Source organism: Daphnia pulicaria, chromosome 4 (genome assembly GCF_021234035.1).
Source record: "Daphnia pulicaria isolate SC F1-1A chromosome 4, SC_F0-13Bv2, whole genome shotgun sequence".
Taxonomy (NCBI): domain Eukaryota; kingdom Metazoa; phylum Arthropoda; class Branchiopoda; order Diplostraca; family Daphniidae; genus Daphnia; species Daphnia pulicaria.
In genome coordinates this window covers 11,251,261-11,278,476 of record NC_060916.1, presented here as the reverse complement: position 1 = coordinate 11,278,476, position 27,216 = coordinate 11,251,261, and the positions used below count along the sequence as shown (strand labels likewise).

Sequence of the window (27,216 nt, the reverse complement as noted above, 5' to 3'; positions counted from 1 at the left end):
AGAAGAAAAGGAAGTAAAGGATGTTGAAAAAGAAAAGAAAAAATTCAGAATAACCAATAAGCTAGAAGAGGGCGGAGTCGCCTTTAGGGTTTAAATAGGAGCCCTGGTTCGCTTTAGACAGACAGTTGAACAGCTTTCGAACGTAAGTGTGCACACGAGGATTTGCCTCTCCTATCTACCTATCTACCTATTGCAAATTCGAAAGACAAAATTTGTAACATTTTGTTTTCAAACTTTTAGTTTTTTGGCTTTGACAATTTTCGATTTTAGTAGACGAAACAATTTTGTTTGTAAATTTTTCTTCACTTCCCACAGTTTTTGATTCAATTTTTGCCTAATAGTTTAAAAGTGCCCCTTGATTAGATAAGCCCAGCCTACACAAAGTTGTGACAACTCGGATGTGGATTTTGATAATTTTTAAATAAGAACACAATCGACAGTCATTTTTTAATTGTTGTTGCTCACATTGGCTGATGTTGTTGTTGTTGTTTTGCACACAGGAAAGCGCTCCAGGGCTGTTCTAACGCGTGTTGTCCCGCCGCCGTGTGTGAAGGAGATCCGCCAATCCGAATCCCACACGAATTTCAACCGTCTCTCTCTCTCCTCTCTCATCAACTTGTTTGATTTTTTGTCGTCGTCGTCGTTGATCAACAACTCGAAACAACAAGATGCCTCCCAAGAAGGATATGGGACCCGATCCCGACCCAGCCCAATACCTCTTCGTTTCCCTGGAAATGAAACGTGCTGATCAAACCAAGCCCTACGATGGTAAGAAGGCCACCTGGGTCCCATGCGATAAGGACAGCTACCAACTCGGTGAGATCACTGGAACCAAAGGTGACCTGGTCGTCGTCAAGGTTGCTGATGGCGTAAGTAACACAACTTCTTATCAATTCTTCCAAATCAAAGAGTCCAGTTTATAAAAATTTGGAAATTTAAAATTTGAGGGGGGTTGAAGAGTAGTAATGATTTTGAAATTTTGGAATTAAAATTTGGCCATTTGCTGCTGTTTTCATTTCTTTTGGGGTGGGTACATAACGGGCCAAACTAAATAGAACGAAAAGATGGTCAAGAAAGACCAATGCTTTCCGGTCAATCCGCCGAAATTCGAGAAAGTGGAAGACATGGCAGATTTGACTTACCTGAACGATGCGGCCGTCTTGCACAATCTAAGGCAGCGCTACTACCACAAACTGATTTATGTAAGTCGAAACGAGAACTGGAATCTACTAATCAATTTCTTTTTTGTTTCGTTTTTCTTTCCTCCCAATCATATCCCACCACAAAACAAAAATTCGATCCTCCCGATGGTCCTCCAAATTATCCGGAATTCCTCCAATCGATTTCGTCCGTATTTCCAACCGCCCCAAACAACGACCAAATATTACAAAAATAACAGGAGAAAACCTTTAAGAAAGATCAGTGCAGTCAAGTGAACCCCCCCAAATACGAGAAATGCGAGGACATGTCCAACTTGACCTACCTTAACGATGCCTCTGTCCTATGGAACTTGAAAGCCCGTTATACCAACCAGCTTATCTACGTAAGTGCCTTGTGGAGTTAACCTTATAACCGTTTTTACCCTCCTGCCAAACAAACAAACCATGCATCGAAAATCACCTCATATCAGCTCCAGCTGTAGTTAGGAGCCCCTCTCTGATGTTATTCTATCCCTCGTTTGCTGTGATATTCTTTGTCAACTCCCACAACCAAAAGGGAATTGGTAGGCCTATTTTATTGCATGTCTATACACTACCTTTTAATAACCTAATTTCAAATTCAAATCTAATCCCAACTGACACCACTCTCTATGATAGATTATCCATCCCCAAAATCGATCATCATCTTGGGTCGACATCCTCCCTCGTCCGTTTTTAGACTTGATTATTCGTCCTATTTTCAAACTTAGGACAGTGTGAATTTGCCACCCTCTACCTTTTTCATATACTCTGTCTCTGTCGTGTGTGTGTTTGATTTCGAGTGTTGACGGATCCAGAAGCCTCAAAGACGAGCTCTCTGCCGAACCCCGTTATTCGCCAGAAATGCCCAATTAGAAAATTTGTTTCTTCTTATTCATATTTTATTCCTTTCTCCGCTATTATTTCTTTTTGGTTTGACATCATTTTTTCCCTTGTTCTGCTGAGTGTTGTGGTTGTTTTTGGTTGTTTTTCTTCTTCGGTTTGGTGTTGTTGTTTTTGTTGTTTGAATGGACAACAACACCACGAGCAGAGAAAAAGAGTGAGGACACATGCTAATGAGTTGATTATTTTGATTCCGATGAAATAACAACAACAGACCTACTCCGGTCTCTTCTGCGTGGCTATCAACCCTTACAAGCGTTTCCCGATCTACACCCCACGTGTCATCAAGATGTACATCGGCAAGCGACGTAACGAAGTCCCTCCCCACATTTTCTGCATCTCAGACGGTGCCTACATGGACATGTTGACCAGTAAGTTGTTTCTCTCTAAGCGTGCAAAAATCCTGAATAAAAATCCTCCCACCCACCCACCAGTAAAAGAAAAAAAAAGAATCCTTGGGCTCTATGCAGCTCCCACCAATCGGCAGCCAGAGTTTGGTCGTCAGACCAAACTTGGTCCGACGACGGGTCTAACCAGTTGCTCCTAATACCCATATAGAAGTAGTAGTGCTATTTCCGGACCCGGACTGGAAGAGATGAGCTATAGCAAAAAGAATCCAGGAGCTGGAGCCAATAAGCCTCAAGGGTTTTGAGCCCTGCAGCACGGCTGCTGGCTCTTGTGTAGAGAGTAAATGGGATATATTTACCTTTTGGCCAGACCCGTCGGGAGCAGCCCAACGTTTAATTTTAGAAAGACTACATAACCTGGATGAATAGCTCCTGCTGGCTCTGGCTATAGCTCTCTCTATCTCTGGCTTCCGTCTTTCTTGATATTCTTACATATCCATTAGAATACCAAGAGAATGAATAACATGATGGACCCACTTCATGACTATATGCTAATTCTCAATTTGTTTGTTTGAATCATTCCAGACCACGAAAACCAGTCCATGTTGATTACGTACGTATTATTTCTTACTCTTTCTATATTATTTTAAATTATATACAAAAGTCCAGGACATACAGTTTAGTTATTAAGACTTCAAAATAGCCCAACAAAATACGAAATAGTTTGATACCATGTAAAAACCAATTAGCGGTGAAAGCGGTGCCGGCAAGACGGAGAACACTAAGAAAGTCATTCAATACTTTGCCCAAATCGCCAAGGATACCAAAGGATCCAAGCATACTTTTTCATCCGGCGTAAGTTTGTTATTTTTCAGGGGAGAGGGAATTAGATACTACTAATTAGGAGGGGAATCAATTCTGGCAAAACCCAAAAAACCAAATTCACCTTTCAAAAAAACAAATTAAAAGCTTCTCCTTTTTTTATTTTTCCACTGCTAATGGATCGTAACAGTAACCGGAAGTACAAGAGACAAAATCCCCCCAACAGGAACAACTTTTTCGCTTAATTTTTCTTATGGCTTATTTCATTGATTGAATGCCACAAAACCCTCTCTTTCCTATTTCAATCGAATTTTCAGAACAATTTAATCATTGGCTTGTTAAAATTTCCGACTTTCTTATAATTCTTTTTAAAAAATCCTTCGCGCTCCGGATTTATACCCCGAAAAAAACAATCCTAGCCGATCCTTTTGATTACGTCCATGGCCGTGCACCGACTGATTACATTTTGGTGGACAACTTTTTCGAATTCTGATGAGAGAGAGATAGTCCGTGATTTAAATTTCACGACCGTATTTTTTGTACCACTCGGTCCATCCAATGTAATCACACCAAATCCTCCACAGTGGCGAGTCTGGTGCCGGAAAGACTGAAAACACCAAGAAAGTCATTGCCTACATGGCCAGTGTCGGTGCTTCGACTAAGAAACCCAAGGAGGGTGAAGTCAAGAAGGTATTGCTTCGCCTCAAAAATGGCTATAAATCCACTCACGCACACTCCACACACTTGTAAAAAAAGATTGAAAGTAGTTTGATATTGTCCGATGACGAACGGATCCAATCAAAGACACCGGATCCCGTTTTAGTCGAGGCAATTGTTTGATTTTTGCTGTCGTTGTTTCATCGTATTTTGTTGTTTTATTCTTTTCTTGATTTCCAGTTGATGAAAGTGGTGAGTGTGTGAAATATTCTGAAAACACAAAATTCCGACAGTGAACACGGAACAAAATTGCACAACCCTACACACCAAAAAACAATCGGCACTATTTGACAACCCCGATTTGTCCGTTCCTACACGTCCTACACACACACAAAAATTACCATAAAAAGAACAAACCTTTTGACAAACGGAGGATTTGCACAGTTTTTCTTTTTCTATTCGTCCACTAAAATGACTGCACGACTATTGCATCCCACTAATAAATCATTTTTCTATTACTTTTAGTAGTTTTCATCCAAAGTTTTATCTTCTGCATGTCGTAGCTATGTTCGTCGTTTCGTGTGGTGGGGATCAAACACGTGGGAATTCGTTGTAAAAATGTGATATTAATCGTTGCAAATCGGGTCGTGTTCTCTAGGGTAACTTGGAAGATCAAATTGTGCAGACTAACCCGGTTCTTGAGGCCTTTGGTAACGCCAAGACAACCCGTAACGACAACTCTTCCCGTTTCGTAAGTTTTCGTTTTTCTTACAACATTGACCTTTATGAATAACCAAAAATGTAAATCTCCACAAACAGGGTAAATTCATTCGTATCCATTTCGGTAACTCCGGCAAATTGGCTGGTGCCGACATTGAGACCTGTAAGTTTAACTTCAACACTTCAAATCAAAAGCAATAAAATACTCAAATATTTTTCTTTGTTTCAATATGAAGACCTGCTGGAGAAGGCTCGTGTCATCTCCCAACAGGCTTTGGAGCGCTCCTACCACATCTTCTACCAGATGATGTCAGGAAAACTGCCCACCCTCAAGGGTCAGTATAACCACATCATGGACTCCATTGCGAGTTCATGTTGTTACTTTTAAGCTATAACCAAAACATTTTCACGATTCATAACAGGGTCATACATCTACATAATTTAAGAGTTTCATTAATTTTTAGACATTACCTCCCATATAAACTGTAATGATTAATTTTTACGAAATCCCACCTCCATATAAAATATTTAGCCGATTGTTGCCTGGTGGACGACATCTACCAGTACAACTTCGTCAGCCAAGGCAAAATCACCATCCCCAGTATGGATGATAGCGAAGAGATGGCAAACACTGACGTAAGAAAAAGCTGATAACAGTCTTTTCACTATTACCAGTGGGAGAACGCCAGCCGTACAACATTACGTTGCCCTCACATCTCTCTCTATCTCTCTCTTAACTATCTCAAATCTTCTTTCATTGACGAATCTCTCCCGTCGGTTTATAACGTCGTAATCCGTTTTGGACAAGGATTTTTCTTAAATTTTGATGTTGAAAGTTTAATTTTAACTTAGAATTTTGGATTATTTGACACTGTGTGGGTGTTTTATTTGTGAGACAACGTTAATCTTTTGATTTATCCCCCTATCTGATTAATCCTCGTCGTATAAAACGAAATACCAGCATGGTTTGGTTGTTCTTTTGGTCCCCGTCCTTCGACATTATTTCCACATTTGGTAGCGGTACCTCTCAGTTGAACCATACAGGAATTATATGGATAGGCTATATCGGATCTGCAACATAACAAGATGAATCTAATTATGCGTCCCAAATTCGGCGATTCCGAATCCTCCGAGCCCTACAAACGTGTTTCTATAAATCGTAATTTTTTCCGATCCTCCATGTACACCTACAGCCGACTGTAGCTTGGTGGACGACATCTACACCTACAACTTTGTCAGTCAAGGCAAAATCACGATCCCCAGTATGGATGACAGCGAAGAGATGGGGTTGACTGACGTAAGGAGGAGCTGTAACAGTCTTTTCACTATTACAAGTGGAGAGACCAGCTCACCGAAACGTTAGCCTCAATTCGCCCACTCTCAATCTTCTTTGATATCTTCGTCGGTTGATATCATCATCCAAATATTCCGCTCTTAGAAAAAATAATGTACCAGCAAATTCCCCATGACAAACAGTCGTTTGTTAGTCTCCTCATTTCAAAAAGATTTTTGGAAATGAATCCGATCCGCTTCTTTTAAACTTTTAAGACGTTAGGTCCCGTCTTTAAATGCAGTAAACTTCATTCCCAATTCCCGAACTGCGCCGCAAGCGACAACCATTCCAATTTCAAATATTTCTCAAATTTGTGATCCGCTTATTAGTACAGGCTGTCTTGAACAGCATGTCTTACTCTCGCAGCTTACAGAATGCGGGAATGCTCCACCTCCCTTATAGTAATAGCTAATTTCATGCATTGCAAGGAACTGTGGGACATTTAGATAGGCTATAAGATGTAGTGCTGCTGTTCGATAAGGTTACGATTTTCCCATTTTTCCCGAAAAAAAAAGATTCGATTTTAAACGATTTTGAACCCTCCCTGTGCATACAGCCGACTGTAGATTGGTGGACGACATCTACACGTACAACTACGTCAGCCAGGGCAAAATCACGATCCCCAGTATGGATGACAACGAAGAGATGGGGCTGACTGACGTAAGGCCTAGCTACGCTAACAGTGGAGAGGCCCAGCTCATCAACCTGATACGTTCGCTTCAGCGCTCCCGCTCTCGAATTAAAATCCTTTTTTATTTATTTTTTATTTGAAAAACTCATTCGTCAGTTGAAATCGTCACCCGCAATTACCATATTCGATCCCCGTCGTTTCTATGACATTCAGTCGTTTGTCAATTCTCCAATTCCCAAATATTCTGAAATATTCCCCTTTTTTTTTTTTTATTTAGACTTGGGTTTTCAAAAGAAATTCAGTTGGGTTTCGTTTCCTTTCTCAAAGACCTACGTACAGGTTCAATCAATCATTCCATCTCTCAGGAACAATTCGCAATCGAAAGGCGACAAACCCCCAATGTTGGAAACAGAGTTAATGTCAAACAGCATGTTATTTAGATATTATTTTGAAACCTGAATTTATATTTTGCTAGCCTATCCTAACCTATTTAGTCCTCTACAACCGTATTGAACTCTATAAGAACATTTTAATAACGTCACGAGAAAATGCCATTTGTTTAATGATTCGTACCAGGATTTCTAAAACTTGACATTTTACAAACATTGCTAAAACGACTCCAATCATCTTTGACTCATATATACAGCCATGTGCTCTTTGTCGGACAACGTCTACGACTATCCGTTCGTCAGCCAAGGCAAAGTCACCGTTCCCAGCATCGACGACTCAGAGGAGATGCAAATGGCCGATGTAAGATCTTTTGAAAACTGAGGGGCGAGGGGAAACTAAATCAAAATAACTTAATCGTTCAATCACTAGAAAAGTAAAAATCGATTTTCAAGGTTTAAAGAAAAAAAATTAATAATGGCTTTTCTTATATCTTAAAAAGGTCTAAATTCCATTCCATATTTTCCAAATTTGAAATTTTTGTATCATGCATGACCAATTTCTCATTTTGCCAGAGATTTAGAAGATTTTTTTCTATTTTTGAAATTTAATTTTGATGCATGCCATTTAGCTGTACAAGATATTGAACCGTAAAAATAGGTTCAACATCGATTGAAACCGAGTGTGCAAATGATGAGTGGCCCTGATCCTGATTCCAATTCTGAATGCTAAAAAACAAACAAAAGTCATTTCTTTGATGATTATCGACGACGACGACGACGGTGGCAACAAAACACAATCCTTTGAGAGAGTATGGGGGCGGGGCTTATACAACGTACTGTGTGTTATGCTGGTTTCTCTTTTCTTACTTTTCTACTTCTTTCTCTCTTCTTCTTCCTCTTGTTCTCCTACTTTCTTCTTCTTCTTTCTTCTTCTCTTTAATTTCAAAAATTTTCTTGACATTTACTAAAACTTGGAGAATTGTGTTGTTGTTGCGTCCGTCCTGTCGCTCGACCGGATCGACTGGCAAAAATGTAGGAGGCTTTCGAGATCTTGGGTATGGGTGAACAGAGACCCGAAATTTGGAAGATCACGGCCGCAGTCATGCACATCGGAACGATGAAGTTCAAGCAAAGGGGTCGAGAAGAACAGGCCGATCCTGACGGCACCCAGGTGAGCGGTCGATGGACGACGATTATTAATCTACTTTTTTCTTTTTTTTTCTCTTTTTTTTTCGTGTGCGGTTTTACCCCCTTCACCACAAACAAACAAACAAAAATCGATTTGATATCGGAAATCAACAACGAAATCCAAAACAAAACCCCAACTGACCGTGTCCATGGATTGGAACGGGCTGTATTCTACCACGTATTTATATCTACCTCCCCACACCTTGTCCCTTCGAAACACTCACACACCACACGACACACACGTCGCTGAATGAAAACAACGACGGGACACACCCAGGAAGCTTTTGACATTCTGGGTTTCACCCAAGAAGAGAAGAACATGATCTACATGGTCGTGGGAGCCGTCATGCACCTCGGAACGATGAAGTTCAAGCAAAGGGGTCGCGAAGAACAGGCTGAACAAGAAGGCAAAGAGGAAAGATAAAAGAACCTTGCATCTTTTTTTTAAACATTTTTTTATTTAAAAAAATATTTGCTCAAAGAAATTGGAAAGGAAAAAAAAACAGAAATTTACGCTGCCCAGCTGCACTGTCACATATCTTTATGCATTTTCCTCACCACAATTAATTTCAACTTTTCAACTTGGCTTCCGCTATAGAATCAGAGAAAACAAAAATTGTTTCAGAGAAAAATTTAAAAAAGACGCTATTATTTGCACCACCAAATTATCCGCAATCACGCCAACGCGCCTTCGTTAGGAATGAACGAAGAAACCCCTCCACAAAAAATTGGAATGCTACACAGAAATATTTTTACTTGACTAACCCAAATGAATACTAATCTTCCATCCCGCTTTTTGCTACCACCACAACATTATTTAGGCATTCGCTAATCCAAAGTCTTGCGCTTCTTAGGTAACAAAAAAAGAAAGAAAGATCGGCTTTTAAAAGGAAAATGAAATTCTCATTGAGCACGATCGCAAAAAACGATGGGCGCCAAATTTGAATTCGACTAATTCTCCATTTTCTGTCCTTTTTTCGGTTCCCCGTTCTTGTGACTTGTTTTTCCACACCAACAGGAAGGTGAAAATGTCGCCAAGATGATGGGTGTTGATGGCCCTCAGCTGTACATGAACTTCTTGAAGCCCAGGATCAAGGTCGGTAACGAGTTCGTCACCCAGGGTCGTAACGTCAACCAGGTAACTATTCAAATTAAAAAAAAAAATCCGGCAAGAATGATTCACGAAACGAAACCGCAATCCGTAAAAATAGGTCGTCTACTCCATCGGTGCCATGGCTAAGGCCATCTTCGATCGTCTCTTCAAGTGGTTGGTCAAGCGTGTCAACGAGACTTTGGAAACTGGTCAGAAACGTGTCACCTTCATCGGTGTACTGGATATTGCCGGTTTTGAGATCTTCGACGTAAGTATTCTTGGACGGAAAACAATACCCGAAAATTACCTCTGGCCAAACTGTCCTCTTAACTTTCCCTCATTCAAACAATTGCCAAAATTAATTGAACCTTCCAAAGACGACCAACGCTGACGACGTACACATACAAATCAACAAAAAATAATCGCTAGCTTCTGCAAACCATTTGCATGGCTTTTGACAAAATAATAATAATTTAGATCAGATTTTAAAAATCAAACCAGAAAGAAACTTAAATACGCCTTGCCAAAAAATACTCAAATATTAGTACAACGGATTCGAGCAACTTTGCATCAACTTCACCAACGAGAAGTTGCAGCAGTTCTTCAACCATCACATGTTCGTTCTTGAGCAAGAAGAGTACAAGAAGGAGGGTATCGACTGGGTCTTCATGGATTTCGGTATGGATCTCCAGGCCTGCATTGAGCTGATGGAGAAGGTACGTTTCCAAACCAAGCAATTTGGGAGGGGTTTTTCTACGATATTACTACCGAGGGAGGGTTAAGTGATAGTCGAATTATTAGTAGCTCGTTAGTCCAAAATCTAGTTGGCAAATGATCAGTGAAATCAAACGGGGATGGATGGCGGGCTTATTGGCGGTGATGGATCGTATAACTAACTATTCCGGGGGTGAGTATTAATCGTGTGGAGAGCATGCCTGCATGGTGTCTTCTAACCGTTTCAACACATACAACGACTGTGGGAGACGTTTTTCATGGATTTTTTTTTTTTTTTCACATTTGTCTCTGACCCTCACAACACCAACGACGTGAAAATTTGAAATCGACAATATTTCGCGTCTTATTATTTTTTTCTCACTTGATTTCCTCTTACATAATGCCCCAAAATTTTCTCTGTTTTTATTTTGTCGTGGTTTTCCTCCCTCCTCCCTCTGCTCATTTCAAAAATTGAAAATAAAAAACCGTGAATAGTTCAACGGTTTCGAGCAGCTCTGCATCAACTTCACCAACGAGAAGTTGCAGCAGTTTTTCAACCATCACATGTTTGTTCTTGAGCAAGAAGAGTACAAAAAGGAGGGTATCGAGTGGGTCTTCATGGATTTCGGTATGGATCTCCAGGCCTGCATTGAGTTGATGGAAAAGGTACGTTCAAAAGAAACAAATCGGCGGGAAAATTAGGAGAAGTTAACATAGGGAGATTATTTAAGCAGTTCCATTCCACACCATTGTTCTGATGATCCTGAAACAATCAAGTGAGTCTTTTTTTCTCAGCGAATGATTCTCAGCGAATGATTTGCATGTTTAAATTACCCGCGCCAGCAAAACGACTGCGGGAGACACACAACTGTTTTTATTTTTGTTTGACGATTTTTATTTGAAAAGCACTTTGTTGACAGTATCCGATTCAGATGACATCGGCTAATTGAAATTGGTTTTTCTACATCACCAAAAATTTTTTTTTTGTCTTGTTTGCCGTGGTTTTTTCTCACCTTGTTTCCAACCCTTTTTGTGACCACCTCTCTCGAACGAACGAACACCCAAACCGCAGTTCAACGGTTTCGAGCAACTTTGCATCAACTTCACCAACGAGAAGTTGCAACAGTTCTTCAACCACCACATGTTCATTCTTGAGCAAGAAGAGTACAAACGTGAAGGTATCGAATGGACCTTCATCGATTTTGGTATGGACTTGCAAAACACCATCGACCTCCTGGAAAAGGTATCCCCCTCCTATTTGCCGTGCCGTTTTTTGTTTTATCTTTACACATTTTTCATCCATGGAAACAAAACGACTGTGGATGAATTATCTAGTCAAATTGGTAGTCAAATACTTCAAGCTGAAACAAACAAAATCAGCCAGTTTTTCTTTTTGGAATTTTTTTCGTGTGGTTTTCCGAGTGATCCCCCCCCCCCCCTGAGTGGTGTGTGTGCAATTCACCTCTTTTCATTTCAAATCAAATACTTCCTTGAATATGAAAACGAGAAATCCCTTTTTTTTTTGTTTTTTCAATTTAAATTCCTCCCCAAAGCAACCGGCGGTTAAAAGGCGGTAAGTATGAAATTGGAAAACTCTCTAAATAATATCGGAAGGGTATCGGATATCAAATTATAAATAGGCACATTTTTTTTCTCACCCAATGTTTCACCCTTACGTGCTGGACTAATTCGTTGATTTCTTTCCCCCCTTCGTTGCAATGCACAGCCCATGGGTGTCTTGTCCATCCTTGAGGAAGAGTCTATGTTTCCCAAAGCCACTGATCAGACCTTTGCTGAGAAGTTGAACAACAACCACTTGGGCAAATCTGCCTCCTTCGTCAAGCCCAAGCCCGCCAAGGCCGGCTGCAAGGAAGCCCACTTTGCTATTGCCCACTACGCCGGAACTGTACGTATTCTTCCGTTTTTTTTGCCATTATATTTGTCGACTATTGATGTTTAATTTTTCGAAACTCTTGTGTCTGATAGGTGCCCTACAACATTACCGGCTGGCTCGAGAAGAACAAGGATCCCTTGAACGACACTGTCGTCGATCAGTTCAAGAAGGGTAGCAGCAAATTGGTTCAGGAGATCTTCGCTGACCACCCCGGTCAATCCGGAGGCAAAGAGGAGGCTAAAGGTACGTCCATTGATCCTTTGTTGGTCGGTGGGCATTTCTTACTTTACACATTCACAACTTTTGATTACTACGAATTCAAAACAATGGTGGCGCTATCAAAAGAAGAGATTTGTTATGATTTTGATTCTGTTTTAACACTTACAACCTGACATAGCACCTAGTCCGGTTTCTACATTGACCTGAACCGACGTTCAAAAATTTTAAAAACTCTTTTGGTGTGTGTGAAATTCAACCAAAAAAGAATCCGACATTGGGGTTTCTTCTATACAAAATAACCCCCCTTATCCTTACATCTGCGACGATGGCGCGGACCTTATTGACCCCACCTGACTATTTACTACTTGACGTTCTCATCAGGTGGCAAGAGAACCAAGGGTTCCGGCTTCCAGACGGTGTCGGCCCTCTACAGGGTAAATTTTATTTCCCGTGTTTTCTATAATCGAAAAAAAAAAAGAATTTAAGAATTCGTAAAAAAGAAATTCTAATGGAATATCTACCACACTATGGAAAACAAAGGACTAACCCACAACTTATTTAAAACCAATAAATCAAACGCTGTTTGCTTGCCAAAAAAACAAAACAAAAGAAACTCGATTCAAAAACCAAAAGGCTTTACACGGCCAACTAATGACTTTAGCAACTCTCCCACCCCCACTACGCAAAACAACGAAAAAATGATCCTGGACCCATGGCTCAAATAAATCTCTCTCATGATAGCGCGCGCAGCTGAACGATCTGATTGATTAAGAAAAACTCGGGGGCTTGTATGAATTGTGGCTTGGTGTCTTTTTTAATTCATAATAATCTTGATTAATTTTGACACAACAATTTCCTCTTGGTCCCTTTTCATCCGCAACAACCAAAAAACAAAACCAAAAAAAAATGAAACAATTCAGGTGGCAAGCGTGGCAAAGGTGGTGGCTTCTCTACTGTCTCGTCTGCTTACAGGGTTCGGCCGGAAAGCTCTTTCTTATTTTTTATCATGTCGCATGTTATTTGTTTATCTTAACTTCCAAAGGCACGAATTTACACCCCGCCGAAGAATTCCTCTTAACGCTGAAACACCTATTGATTAACTGACTATAACCTTTTTTTAAACAACCAAAAAAGAGATGGTGTGGTATTTTTCCAGTGGTTATTTTCATTGACAAAAATTTTTTTACTATTGACAATTTTGATTTTGTTGAATTGTTGTTGTTGTGGGGCTGATGTTCTGCTGGGGCCAGAATATTCAGTCCGGTTGTTTCCACCAAACCTCCATTGAAAACCCTCCATGGCAGGCATGACTCCCCACATCCACCCCCCACTCTCTCTTTGCAAGAAATTAGAGAAGGGAAAAGATTTTTTTGAACCCAAAAACACTCGATTGGCAAGTGTCAGATTTTGCAAGTTTTTCCAGTAGTCTTTTTTGAAAAAATGTCCTCCAAAAGAAAAATTCTCAAATATCTCTCTCTCTCTCGCCCTATTTTGGGTCCCACCCACATATGGAACCACAGGAGCAGCTGAACGGTCTGATGAAGACTTTGAACGCCACTTCACCCCATTTCATCCGTTGCATCATCCCCAACGAGACCAAGTCTCCCGGTAAATGACCGCCCTCCCAACACAGCACCAAATTGCACACTCTTTTTAACTTTGGGTGTATTTTACACATACACTCGAATCCACCACCCCCCGACCCTCCTTTCTCTACTCTCTACTCTCTACTCTACTCTCTACTCCGATGAATATTCTCCTCCAACGAAACTCTGCCGGGCCCCCGTTCTTGTTGAGTCGACGAGAACTAATCGTAACACTTTTTTTCATTATTGGAAACTTTTGTTACAAAAACAAAAGGAGCAATTGAATAACTTGATGACGACGCTCCGCTCCACGGCACCCCATTTCATCCGTTGCATCATCCCCAACGAGACCAAGTCGCCCGGTAAGATTCCAAGAGATTCCTTGTTCGTTGCGACGGCGGCCCTGGCGATTCCGGAAGAGATTCTTTGGGTTTTTAAAAAACGGCGGAGAAAAAGGAGGAGAATTCGACATCTGCAACATGAGACCTTAAATACCTTCTCCCAACCCCTCACCTTTATTTCAAATTTTCACCCAACCACCCTGTCACTTTCTCCCTGCACACCCAGTGTCTCTCGACCAAATGGCCGATCAAACTGACGTTGTTGTTATTTTTGTTTCCCCACAGGTGTCATCGATTCTCACTTGGTTATGCACCAGCTGACATGTAACGGTGTACTTGAAGGTATCCGTATTTGTCGCAAAGGATTCCCCAACCGTATGGTCTACCCCGACTTCAAGCATCGGTAAGATTCTTGGCTTCCATCGGCCGACTCTTAGCCGTTTCGGATTTTATTTTCATAGACTTTTGATAGATGATAAGTTAACTTAAAAATATTTTAGTCGATAAGATATTGTCCAAGCCCCCTTGACCCTCCAATTAGAAAAAAAAGTTTGAATTCAATAATCGAAACATCCACACAAATGATCGAATCCCACCAGTTACATGATTCTGGCCCCCAACGAAATGAAAGCCGAGCCGGACGAGCGCAAGGCCGCCAAAATCTGTCTCGAAAAGATCGCTCTTGATCCCGAATGGTACCGCATCGGTCACACCAAGGCACGTAACAATCTAAATGATTTCCCCCCAACAACCACATTTCTTTTCTTCTCAAACGAGAGGAAAGTTTAAAGAAAATCACAGAAGGTTCGAGCATCGATGACAGCAGGATTTCTTTTCAAATAAGAGACTTTTTTTCTCTTGAAGCCCCTCCAAGTTATCCCCCATTTGAAACAAGAGTGTGACCCCGTATTTAGTAGACCGAAATCTCGATCAAGAGTTCGAAGATTTTCTTTTTCTTTTATACATAAGGATTTTGATTTGATCTCTCCCCCCCCCCCCCAACTTCCATTATGATTTAATTAGTTTGGCAGCTATCTGACAGGTGAGTTTGATAGTCTGCAGTCTTTAGTTTTCCTAGATTTGTATTAGTAGACCCTGGTAGTCAACTTTTAGATGTCGCAGTCCATTCCGACTTGGATGACTGTTTAGTACATTTTAATAATTGTTGATAATTGAACGACAACCTTATTAACTTCCGAAACCTCCCCCTCCCAAATGGATATCATTAGTTACACCATCCTAGCATCGGCCATTGCCAAGGCAGCAAGCGACCCCAAAAAAGCCTCGGCTGGCATTCTGGAGAAGATTCAGCTCGACACTGAGCTGTACCGTCTCGGCCACAACAAGGCATGTCTATATATACATACACACATAATGCCCGCCATCTTTGAAAAACACTCGGCTTTTTGAAAGCTATAAAAGACAAATGAGTGTGTGGTGTTTCTCTTTCATCTCCTCTCTACTCGCCAGTTCACCCACTCTCTTTCGCTCACTCTCTCTGGCTTATCTCTCCTCCGGTTTGAACCTCTTCTCTATCTGTGTGTGTTGTGCTGTGTGTGGTAGTAGACAAAGTTGAGAAAAAAAACGGGAATTCTATTCCCTCCATTTAAGGTAAGCGATTGAAAAAGGAGTGTGTGTGTGTGGCCTTTATAAATGAAATCTTTACACATTTTATTCGATCCTCCGCAAACATGACATTTGTTGGATTATCAGTTTTCCTAGAATTAAGAATTAAGTCTAAGCAGCTCATTGCAAAAGAAAAATCAGATGACGAAAGTGTGCTATATCAACCCTGTGTAACCAATGCCAGGTATAACATCCTGAACCCCAACATCACCAAGGAGAAAGATGGAACCCCGATGGACGAAAAGAAAGCTTCATCCAATCTGTTGGATGAATCCAAACTGGACGTCAGCTTGTTCAGATTGGGTCACACCAAGGCACGTTGTCTCGTTTCATTCGCCTGCGAGCCAAATCGAGCACACACACCGCGCCTCATTAGACAAAAATCTGCAAGAAAAAAAGAAATTTTAGAAGCTGGTGCTGCTTTTTTTATTAGGGAGACATCTAGGAAGTTTGAATATCATAGAGAGCTGTTTAGATGATAAAATTAGATTGATCCCGTCCGCCCTGCCGCCGACACTGACCGGTTCTGAGCAAAAGAAATGACGGACGGGATTCTTAGATCTTGTTAGTTGTTTGCCCAAGTGTGTGAACTGTTTTGTGTGTTTGCTGTGCTGATGTCTCGATCTCTTTTTCCTTCTTTCCTTCCGGTTTTCTCGGGGCTATTTGCCACATTAGTTACAAGCTGTTGTGCCCATCACTTATCAAGGATTCGATGACCGGCGAACAGATCGCCAAACTGGTCCTAGATAAAATGGGCTTCGATGAAGCTGTCTACCGTTTGGGTTTCAACAAGGTAGCCGGAGCGATTCCGTTTATTTAGAATCAACGAAACAAAAAAACCCTTACGATTAATTTAGATAACTAACCCCAAAAACTATTCTTTTCTTCTTGCTACTGTTTGCCAACTAACTGCAGAACGAGCCGCAAAATTTAGAAAAAATGCAAATTTTAGTCTAGTCAATTCCAGGTAAGTTTCGCTTTCAGACGCCTTTGTAGGAAAAAAAAGATAAAATTTGCACTGATTTTTAGTCTAGTCGCCTAAACAAACCTCACGCCTTAAAACAAAACAAATTTACTGCTCATCGATGCTGCCGCTTATGTCTCTTCACTGCTGAGCTTCATTCACAGCTATTGGCTTATTCTTCAGCATTTCACTTTCTTCTTTGCCTCACCAATTCCATTCACGGAGAACGGGATGTTAATTCTTATTCTCATTCACCAATTCCTTCCATCCGCTCCTGGACAAAACCAAACGAAAAACCACAGGTCTTCTTCAAGGCCGGAGTCTTGGGTCAGCTTGAGGAGATGCGAGATGACAAATTGGCCAAGATCATCACCTGGATGCAATCCTTCATCCGCGGATACCACACCCGCAAGCAGTACAAGCAACTGCAAGACCAGCGGTAAGTTTTTCCCCCTCATCCATCCATCCATCCATCCATCCATCCATCCATTTTTACCTGGCCATTCAAAAACTTTTAAAATTCGATTTGCAGTGTCGCCTTGTGCGTTGTCCAGCGCAACTTGCGCAGCTACCTGCAAATGCGCACCTGGGCCTGGTACCGTTTGTGGCAGAAGGTCAAGCCTCTGCTCAACGTCACCCGTGTCGAGGATGAGATCAAGGCTCTTGAAGACAAGGCCGCCGCCGCCCAGGCCAACTTCGAGAAGGAGGAGAAACTCCGCAAGGAGCTCGAGACCAACTTGGCCAAGTTGAACAAGGAGAAGGAAGATCTCCTCAACCGCCTCCAGGCCGAATCCGGCACCGTTGCCGACTTCCACGAGAAGCAGAACAAGCTCATGTCGCAGAAGGCCGACCTCGAGTCCCAGCTTTCGGTAACTAGCAACCACACCGTCTAATTCATCATTTGTAGCCCCAGGAATGTTTCGATCCTAACCACGTCAGTGTGTGTGTCGTCCACAATCCCGACCTCTCCCACGCATCACAGACTTGTGTCCTATAGATCTTTCAAGGCGATAATATCAAAATGCCTGGCCATCACTAGCGGCGATAAAAATAGACGGAAACATTGGAGCTCGGCGGGCCAATTACAGTACACACCCGCCGAGGGTATATTCCGGAGAAGGATGTGACTGTCATCGTCGGGGCTTGGGAGCCGGACCGTATCTTTCCGAGTACAAGTGGGCGAAGTCAAAACAGGCCCTCCTCCTCTCGCTCCTTCAACAGGAGCGAGAAAAAAAGAAGAAAGTGGCTAAAATTGGGAATGAAATGCAGCGTGAAGATGGGTCGGGCAAGTTTGAAAATAGCCGGGCTGATTCACACACACTACTCCCCCCCTTTGGTTAGATGTGTCATATTGGGCTTCTTTTATACCCACCGGTGTGTTTTCATGTTTAGGACCCCACGTCGTCTGTCTGTTGATTTTAGGAGCCAAGGGGGGAAGATAGGTGAAGTATCTGTCCAGGTTTGCCTTAGTGCGAGACACGCCATTTGGCGCTGGGTCGGAGAGAGAAAAGACAGCTGGGAGTGCCCAGCTCAGTACGAAAAACAAAAGTGAGAGACGGGCAAAAAATAAAGAAGGAGCCACAACACAAAAAAACAAGTCAGAATCAGGCCAGTGTTGACAAACGGATCGACTGTTGGACCGGGGTAAGATGGGAGGGGGGCGGCGGTCGTAGAGGTGAGAGATGCCTCTTCTAAATTTAGCCACACCGGAATTTTTTTATTTTCCACAAAAAAACTTTCAACAAATGTCAGGATTTTTTTATTTTTTGCTACAAATACCTGGGGGGAAAGAAGAAAAAGTTTTCGGGGCAGCTCCAAAGTTGGGAGCAGGATAGAAACCGAGTGGGCGGGGTCGATGGCGAGTCCTGATGATCCAGAACAGTTTCCATCATCCGCCAGTTGAGCTGCAGCTAGCTAAGCTACTAGTTGAGTAGCAGTCATCGGTCTTTGCGGTCTTGTTCTCTCTCTCTCTCTCACTCTTTTACTCCATCGGAATTTCAACTTTATCCAGTGGTGGGCCCCAGTCATCGAAAAGTCGGGATATTTAAGTGTGAATCCATCCAAGCTGCCGCCACACGACTACAGGGATCACCATCTCTATCTCTATCCTTATTAACTTTTGATTGTTGTTTGGCTTTTCTTTTGAAATTTTAGAATCCCTAAACGAAAGCAAACGTTTTTCTGCCTTGAATAGTCTTTTTCTGACGGAATCTCAGACTTGTCTTCTATATAGCCCATTTAGCTGCTATATATAGTTTGAGAGAGTCGTAGTAGTCTGTCTAGTAGTAGTAGTTGGTAGTAGTCTATTGGGTGGGTCGGGGTTCTATTCATTCCGCCCATTTGCCTGTTGTGACGTTGTCCACTTTTGTGTGTGTTTGTGTTGTGTGTGGCTGGTTTGAGAGAGAAAGAAAACCATGTCTGATCTAGAGTACCTACTTCAGGTATAGTCTGATGGGTTTTTGATTCAAAAGTCTCCATTCCTGCACCTTTTTCCTCCTCCCTTTTTTTGCGTGGACAAAAAAATCCTGAAACGAATGCCCAAAATGCCAGACTTGAAAAATTGAAAATGTTGAATGAAAACAGGACACCCAAGAGCGTCTGCAACAAGAGGAAGATGCCCGCAACCAGCTCTTCCAGAACAAGAAGAAGCTCGAACAGGAAGCTTCCGGCCTGAAGAAGGACATTGAAGACCTCGAATTGGCTCTCCAAAAGGTATGAATCATTCTCCAAGCTTTTGCTTCTCTTTTTCTAAAAATTACTAATCATCAACGTGTAGACCGAGACCGACAAGGCCACCAAGGACCACCAGATCCGCAACTTGAACGACGAGATCGCCCACCAGGATGAGCTCATCAACAAGCTCAACAAGGAGAAGAAGCACATGCAGGAAGTCAACCAGAAGACCGCCGAAGACCTCCAGGCCAGCGAAGACAAAGTCAACCACCTCAACAAGGTGAAGGCCAAGTTGGAGCAGACCCTTGACGAGCTCGAGGACTCTTTGGAGCGCGAGAAGAAACTCCGGTGAGATTCAAACTCAATAGATAACAAACAGAAAATGTTTTTACTAAATCCTTTCGTTTTAATCAAATTAGCGCCGACATTGAGAAGAACAAGCGCAAGACTGAAGGTGACTTGAAGCTGACCCAGGAAGCCGTTGCCGACCTGGAACGCAACAAGAAGGAACTTGAGCAGACCATCCAGCGCAAGGACAAGGAGATTGCCTCTTTGAACGCCAAGTTGGAAGATGAGCAATCCCTGGTCGGCAAGCTCCAGAAGCAGATCAAGGAGCTCCAGTCCCGCATTGAAGAGCTCGAGGAGGAAGTCGAGGCTGAGCGCCAGGCTCGCGCCAAGGTACAAAACAAAACCCCCAAAATTTCATTTGATTTGACTTGACTTGACCTGCTGACACTTTGGAATTGGAATTTAGGCTGAGAAGCAGCGCGCCGATTTGGCCCGCGAGCTTGAAGAACTCGGCGAGCGCTTGGAGGAAGCCGGTGGTGCCACTGCCGCCCAGATCGAGTTGAACAAGAAGCGCGAAGCTGAGCTGAGCAAACTCCGCCGCGATTTGGAGGAATCCAACATCCAGCACGAGTCGGTCCTCTCCAACTTGCGCAAGAAGCACAACGATGCCGTTTCCGAGATGAGCGAACAAATCGACCAGCTCAACAAAATGAAGGCCAAGTAAGTCGACAGTCGACTCATTTTTTCGACACGAAAATTTTACCGACACTTTACAGACGTGATTTTACTTTTTTTTTAAATGGGGATTAATTCGGTTCAAATTCCGGGGTGGATTGGTTTTCTTGGTTTATTTTTTTGAAAAATTGAAACACGTACCTTAAATGTTGTTGATTGCTGACATCCGCCGAAATAGAGCGGAGAAAGATCGCTCCCAGTTTGCCGGTGAAAACAACGACCTGCGCGCCGCCATGGATCACGTTAGCAGTGACAAGGTGAATTTTGGTCCGACACCAAAAAGAGAAAGAAAAGGGCTGCTGTACAAACGCGTTTAACTCATCTCGGTCTTTGATTAAGATTTGCATGCGGCATGAGCTAATGACATACACACACACACACACCAACAAATCGACACAATGTATAATAATAATGGTCATCACTTTTTATTAACGGATTTAATCTTTCTTGACACTCAAATCACTTAACTCGCAAAACGCAACAAACAATAATCAAGGGCTGAGAAGGATCGTTCCAGCATGAAGAACCAAGTGGACGATTTCAAGGCCGCCACTGACCACATGACCGCCGAGAAGGTACAGTATAATAACGCCGCTTCTTTTTTTATTCAATTAATTACTTTACAACTTCCGCACAATTACTTATTTTTTTGAAATCGATTCATTAACAATAACCAGATAATAACTCATCGAATTTCTTAAATTAATACAAATTTTTTAACAAAATCGGAAATAAATGACAGGCCGCCGCGGAGAAGATGACCAAGATGCTCCAGCAGCAGCTCAACGAAATCCAGAGCAAGCTGGATGAAGCCAACCGGTCATTGAACGACTTTGATGTCCAGAAGAAGAAGCTGACCATCGAGAACAGCGACTACCTCCGCCAGTTGGAGGATGCCGAATCTCAGGTGTCTCAGCTGCAGAAGCTCAAGATCTCCTTGACCACCCAGCTGGAAGACAGCAAGAGGATGGCCGATGAGGAGGGCCGCGAGCGCGCCACCCTTTTGGGCAAGTTCCGCAACCTCGAGCACGACATCGACAACATCCGCGAGCAGCTGGATGAGGAGTCCGAAGCCAAGGCCGACCTCCAACGCCAATTGTCCAAGTCGAATGCCGACTGCCAGATGTGGCGTCACAAATACGAGAGCGAAGGTGTCGCCAAGGCTGAAGAGCTTGAAGACGCCAAGAGGAAGCTCCAGGCTCGCCTGGGCGAGGCTGAAGAGGCCATCGAGTCTTTGAACCAGAAGAACGTCGCCCTGGAAAAGATCAAGATGCGCTTGACTGGCGAGCTCGACGACATGCACGTCGAAGTTGAACGCGCCACCGTCCTGGCCAACCAGATGGAGAAGCGCGGCAAGAACTTCGACAAGGTCGTCTCCGAATGGAAGGCTAAGGTCGACGATTTGGCCGCCGAACTCGACGCTTCCCAGAAGGAATGCCGCAACTACTCTACCGAGCTCTTCCGCCTCAAGGCCGGTTACGACGAGAGCCAGGAGCACCTGGAAGCCGTCCGCCGCGAGAACAAGAACTTGGCCGATGAGATCAAGGACCTCATGGACCAGATCGGCGAAGGAGGCCGCAACGTCCACGAAATCGACAAACAGCGCAAGCGCTTGGAAGTCGAGAAGGAAGAACTCCAGGCCGCCCTCGAGGAAGCCGAATCCGCGCTCGAGCAGGAAGAAAACAAAGTGAGATTTACTATTATTATTATCAATTGAAATTATTTGATCAAAACTAACCATAAAATTTTATTGATGACCTGCGCAGGTACTTCGTGCTCAGCTGGAACTTTCTCAGGTGCGCCAGGAAATCGACCGCCGCATCCAGGAGAAGGAAGAAGAGTTCGAAAACACCCGCAAGAACCACCAACGCGCCATCGACTCGATGCAAGCCAGCCTGGAAGCCGAAGCCAAGGGCAAAGCCGAGGCACTCCGCATGAAGAAGAAGTTGGAATCGGACATCAACGAGCTGGAAATCGCTTTGGATCACGCCAACAAGGCTAACGCCGAGGCCCAGAAGAGCATCAAGCGCTACCAACAAAGCATCAAGGAGACTCAGTCCGCCTTGGAGGAGGAACAGAGGAACCGCGACGACCTGCGCGAACAGTACGGCATTGCCGAGCGCCGCGCCAACGCTCTCCAGGGCGAGCTGGAGGAATCCAGGACGCTGTTGGAACAGGCCGACCGCGCCAGACGCCAGGCCGAGACCGAGCTGGCTGATGCTCACGAGCAGTTGCACGACTTGACTGCCCAGGCCGCTTCATCATCCGCCGCCAAGAGGAAGATGGAATCCGAGCTGCAGACCCTGCACGCCGACTTGGATGACATGATCAACGAGACCAAGAACAGCGAGGAGAAGGCCAAGAAGGCCATGGTCGATGCTGCCCGTCTGGCCGACGAACTGAGAGCCGAACAGGAGCACGCCCAGGCCCAGGAGAAGCAACGCAAGGCCCTCGAGCTCCAAGTCAAGGAACTCCAGGTCCGACTGGACGAATCCGAGAACAACGCCCTCAAGGGAGGCAAGAAGGCCATCCAGAAGTTGGAGGAGCGAGTGCGCGGACTGGAAACGGAGTTGGACGGAGAGCAGCGCCGCCACGCCGACGCCCAGAAGAACTTGCGCAAGTCGGAGCGTCGCATCAAGGAATTGACGTTCCAATCCGACGAGGACCGCAAGAACCACGAGAGGATGCAAGATCTGGTTGACAAGCTCCAGCAGAAGATCAAGACGTACAAGCGACAGATTGAGGAAGCCGAAGAGATCGCCGCCCTCAATCTGGCCAAATTCCGCAAGGCTCAACAGGAGCTCGAGGAAGCCGATGAACGCGCTGAATTGGCCGACCAGGCCGTCTCCAAGTTGCGCGCCAAGGGCCGTGGTGGATCCGCATCCCGACTCTCCCCACCCGTAATTTGATTTCATCTACCAATTTCTAAATAATCATTCGACTAATGTTTTTTAAATTTCATTACAGCCCCAGATGAAGCCCCGCTCAAAGCGAGACTTTGAATAAGGTCCATGCCAAACTCCAGCCACCACCACTCCACCCACCCACCACCGCAACTGGAAAACCAGGTGTTCAATACAACAGCAACGTGTGTGTCGGATATAGTAAATAATAATCAATGCTGGTTATTCAATTAACTTCTCAAATGGACATTTCAAAAAATACCCTCAAAAAAAGTTCCTTCTTCCTCCTTTTTATATCCTTCTCTCTTATTTCTGACTTCTTTCCCACCCCCATCCCCCTCCAGTGTGTGCGAGTGTGTTTTCTAGTCCGATTCGTGTGGAATCACCTTCAACCAGCGGCCGTAATTTTAATTTGATTTTTTAATTTTTTCGAATTGTCTCTCTCGTCCCGAACTTGATCCAGGCGGAATCTTTTTTTAAAAATTTAAATCACATCTTTCAAAAGTTAAACCCTACATTTTTAAGCGGCGGGGCACTTTTCACACACAAGTTTGATCGGGAGAGTAAATCGGGAATTTCTAAAAATATTTGTTTAAACATTTCGGTCGTTTGATTGCCGGTCGTTGAACCCCACTGAATCGAAGGAGCATCCGTATAATAATTGAAAAAAAAAATTGTCATAGCCTATTATAAAAAAGAGTTTGGCGCACGCACTGTAATATGAGAGAGAGAAAGTATTGAGACAAAATCATCGCGCGCAATCAAAGAGAGTCGGTTACAAAAAAATTTTCAAGTTTCTTCTTTTATTTCCCCAACCTTCTACTCTTTTATTATTATTATATACCTGGGTCTGTTTCAGTCGGCGGGCCTTGTGTTGTTTTTCATGAATTATTTCAGCCCTGTTTTTGAGACGATGTTAGAACAAACAAGAAACAAAAAAGAAAACATCCTCTTCTCGCTTCTTGAATCATTCTCTACACACCTATTATATCCCCTTCTGATTGTTGCTTGGCCTTTTGTTGTAATACACAGCTTTCAGCCCTTTCAAGTTCAGCGAACAAACAAAAATCATCTCCTTGTCGTCTCAATTTATTTTTTAAAATTCAACCGGGTATTCAGAGGGAAGATTGAATGGAAGATTGGTACCAGAACAAGATCCTCTCACCTCCTCTGATCTTGTACGAAGACACGGATGTTTTCATCAAGAATTTGCTATCCGGTTTGTCGGTGGGGACGTGCTCGCTGGCCGGAAGAACGTAAATCATCCATCGCTGGTCGGTGGTCGACAGTTCGGGTGTGTTGTTGATGGACACGATGTAGTGGCCGAAAGAATACTCTCGAGTCTCGAATCTGCAATTTATTTTAACTTAATAATTTTAATTTTAGTTTTGTGGGGCGGATGGCGGACATTACCGGAGTAGTCCATCGGCTTGGGCCAGCAAAAGAGCTTCGTAGACGGTCGAGTTGACAGGGACTTTGAAAGAAAAGCTCTGACGCTTTGGCGTAGGTTGCTGGCCAATCCAGATGAGGAAAGAAACTTGGTCCGTTTGACTACTTCCGGAGACGGCCGTCACTTCCGTTTGATTGTCTTTGCAGCGACTCAAGTGGATGTGAGCTCTTCCTCCCGTCGGAGACAAAGCCAGCAGAACTTCGGAGGTGACCATCAAATCGGAATCGAAAGAGCCGTCTTCCAGCTGGGCGGATACAATCCAGTCGACTGCCGCCTGGACAGTTGAGTTAACATTGACCGACAGGCCGTGAATCCGCAAAGCCTGGACGACCAGCGCAGTGGAAATGGTGTTCCCGTTGTTGAACGATCCGTCTCTCTGCTGTTTACTGATGAGGATTGGAACCAACTGATCCGCAAACGGCAAAATGTACGGATGATTGTAATGCTGGGCAACGCATCCGGTCGCCATCAGTACCATAGAAAGGGTATCTTGGATTTTAAATAATAATTATTATTAATTAAACAGTTCTTTCACTTAAATATTTCATTATTACCAATGTCTAACGAAGGTCCAGTCCACATTTTCGGATTGAGAAGCCAAACTAGTCGACGGATGCTGGTCCGGATGATGACTCCGTCTCCAGCGCAGACGGCCAGCATTTCAGAAGCGAAAGTGAAATTGTCCGTCTTTCTCCGGTAATCCAGCAATCCGTCTGTCAATTAAGATAATTTATAATTATTAGTATTCTGTGTTTGGTATAAAACACTTTTGAAATAATACCCAGCAAATCGTAATCATAGTAGTGAGTCGGACTGCGGCAGAGTGAAGTTAACGTTACAGCGAGCGGAATTAACCTGTCCGAATACAGCTCCAAATCTCCAACTCTTGATTAAAAATTAAATGAAACAGAAGTTAATTGAAAGTTTAAACTTTATCGTAAATAAATCATTTCTTTTTTTACCTTAGTCGGTCGAGGAGAAAATTAATGTCAAGTTGCGCAATTGCAAGTTGAAATTCCGGTAGAGACGAGTTAAAGTAATCAGACTGCGACAAAGCCAAAAGAACTTGGGAGTTGGACAAATGACCCCAGTGCAATTGGCTATTACGACGGTTCAGCAACCATTGCGCCGCTCGTCTAGATGATTCAGCTACTCGGACATTCCCTGTGAATCAAACCAGCCTTTTTATTAATGACGAATTGCAAAATTTGCATATCAAACGGCAGACGCACTTTGTACATTAACAGTCAGCGTTGACCTTATTTCAAGAATCACACAAAATGCTGACTACACTTTTAATTTAAAACAAATTTCAACATTTTAAGTTCAATATAATATAATTAAATCTTATGACTTACCATTTGGTTGAAACACGTCATTGGCCAATACACTACCATTAACTATGTACAGCAACGGAAGAATACTCGCTAAAACACGTCCGTACAGGTTCATGTCGATGGATGGACTAAAGTTTACATCTATGACGACTTGTAAAATGGCACACCCATCAGCGATTCCCAAGAGTAAACAACCACAAAAGATTAAAATTCTAGTCAATGTAATATTCACATAATAAAAGCCATCTAGGCATTACAGTCAGCTGGTGAGTTATAAACAAATTGTACAGAGAGAACTAAATTTAAAAAATTAATAAGAGTAAGTTGATTGAGATACAGAGGATTGTGTGGTAGTGGCGTTCTCTTCTTTAACCACAACTTCGGCAACTGGAGTAGGACGGGCAGGATGGACAATGCGAGCGGACAAGGTGGACAATTTGGTAGAGAGCGGAACAAAGGAGATCCTGGCATTATTCTCCGACTTGTGTTCCTGTACCTTGGATTTAATTTCCGACTTGTGTTCCTGTACCTTGGATTTAGCTCCCTGGACTGTATCTGTCACCTTGCCAACGACTTGACCAACAATTCCAACGGCAAAGTTGACGAGCTGGTTGCCCTTCTCGACCAATTTCTCGACTCCAGCGGACAATTTGTCGTGAATCTTTTGCTTGGCGGCGTCCATTTTGGCACGAGTGTTGGCCATTTTCTGGGCAGTCTTGTTCTTCAGTTCAGTCCACTTATTGGATCCTTCAATTAACTTCTCGCCCACAATCGCCGTCAAGCCTCCAGCGACTCCACTGACCATGTTCGCAGCAGTGAAAACTGTGTCGGCCGTTCGGTTCAGGACCGTCTCCACCTTGTCAGCTAGTCTGGAAGTCGAGTTGACCATTTTGGTGATGGTTTTGTTCCAGTGAAGTTGTTCGGCTTCCTTCAAATCTTCCAGCTTGTGGGATGGAGACGCTTCACAGCACAAGGAGAGAACAGCAACGGCAGCAGCAATAGCCTGAACAATCACATAAAACAAAACAGGAATGCATTAAAGATAATACTTAAACAATTAAATGCAAAGAACTTACGAAAATCAGACGACTAGCCATGGTGATGACAAGAGATAATTTTGGACAGGTGGAGACAACTGAAGACGAGTTGGAGAAGTGTGTGATTGACGACGATGAAACTACAGCTTATATACGAATTTTCTGGCGCCATTACTTAATAAAATCAC

At 43.3% G+C, this 27,216-nt stretch overlaps 2 protein-coding genes across 34 annotated transcripts; one reads left to right on the top strand and one right to left on the bottom strand.

The window, feature by feature from the left end:
* The first annotated feature begins 40 nt into the window (after window positions 1-40).
* LOC124336859 (myosin heavy chain, muscle-like) lies at window positions 41-24,272 on the top strand. Of its 32 annotated transcripts, XM_046790712.1 has the most exons (32): window positions 42-142; window positions 501-869; window positions 1,056-1,202; window positions 2,296-2,452; window positions 3,014-3,041; window positions 3,835-3,940; window positions 4,148-4,159; window positions 4,566-4,658; window positions 4,727-4,790; window positions 4,864-4,962; window positions 5,160-5,253; window positions 5,915-5,924; window positions 8,017-8,151; window positions 9,187-9,306; window positions 9,380-9,529; window positions 10,471-10,641; window positions 11,702-11,881; window positions 11,962-12,112; window positions 13,009-13,061; window positions 13,609-13,696; window positions 14,301-14,418; window positions 15,826-15,955; window positions 16,908-17,044; window positions 17,138-17,474; window positions 19,189-19,317; window positions 19,382-19,626; window positions 19,698-19,956; window positions 20,033-20,286; window positions 20,798-20,876; window positions 21,044-21,988; window positions 22,068-23,201; window positions 23,269-24,272. In XM_046790712.1, the coding sequence occupies exons 2-32, from the start codon at window positions 669-671 to the stop codon at window positions 23,305-23,307; spliced, it is 5,865 nt and encodes a 1,954-aa protein (XP_046646668.1). In that variant the 5' UTR covers window positions 42-142; window positions 501-668; the 3' UTR covers window positions 23,308-24,272. The 32 variants fall into 32 exon arrangements, with proteins under 32 accessions (XP_046646659.1, XP_046646662.1, XP_046646677.1 ...); XM_046790703.1 differs by lacking the exons at window positions 5,160-5,253; window positions 5,915-5,924; window positions 8,017-8,151; ... (1 more) ...; window positions 13,609-13,696; window positions 20,798-20,876 and adding exons at window positions 7,238-7,341; window positions 8,446-8,583; window positions 12,470-12,522; window positions 13,949-14,036; window positions 20,480-20,558 and having other exon boundaries at window positions 41-142; XM_046790706.1 differs by lacking the exons at window positions 5,160-5,253; window positions 5,915-5,924; window positions 8,017-8,151; ... (1 more) ...; window positions 13,009-13,061; window positions 13,609-13,696 and adding exons at window positions 7,238-7,341; window positions 8,446-8,583; window positions 9,807-9,977; window positions 12,470-12,522; window positions 13,949-14,036 and having other exon boundaries at window positions 41-142.
* LOC124337042 (uncharacterized protein CG3556-like) lies at window positions 23,688-27,216 on the bottom strand. Of its 2 annotated transcripts, XM_046791058.1 has the most exons (8): window positions 27,068-27,216; window positions 26,521-26,994; window positions 26,013-26,487; window positions 25,617-25,818; window positions 25,436-25,539; window positions 25,209-25,367; window positions 24,618-25,143; window positions 23,688-24,554 (listed from the first exon to the last, which is right to left on the bottom strand). In XM_046791058.1, the coding sequence occupies exons 3-8, from the start codon at window positions 26,104-26,106 to the stop codon at window positions 24,320-24,322; spliced, it is 1,320 nt and encodes a 439-aa protein (XP_046647014.1). In that variant the 5' UTR covers window positions 26,107-26,487; window positions 26,521-26,994; window positions 27,068-27,216; the 3' UTR covers window positions 23,688-24,319. The 2 variants fall into 2 exon arrangements, with proteins under 2 accessions (XP_046647014.1, XP_046647013.1); XM_046791057.1 differs by having other exon boundaries at window positions 26,013-26,994.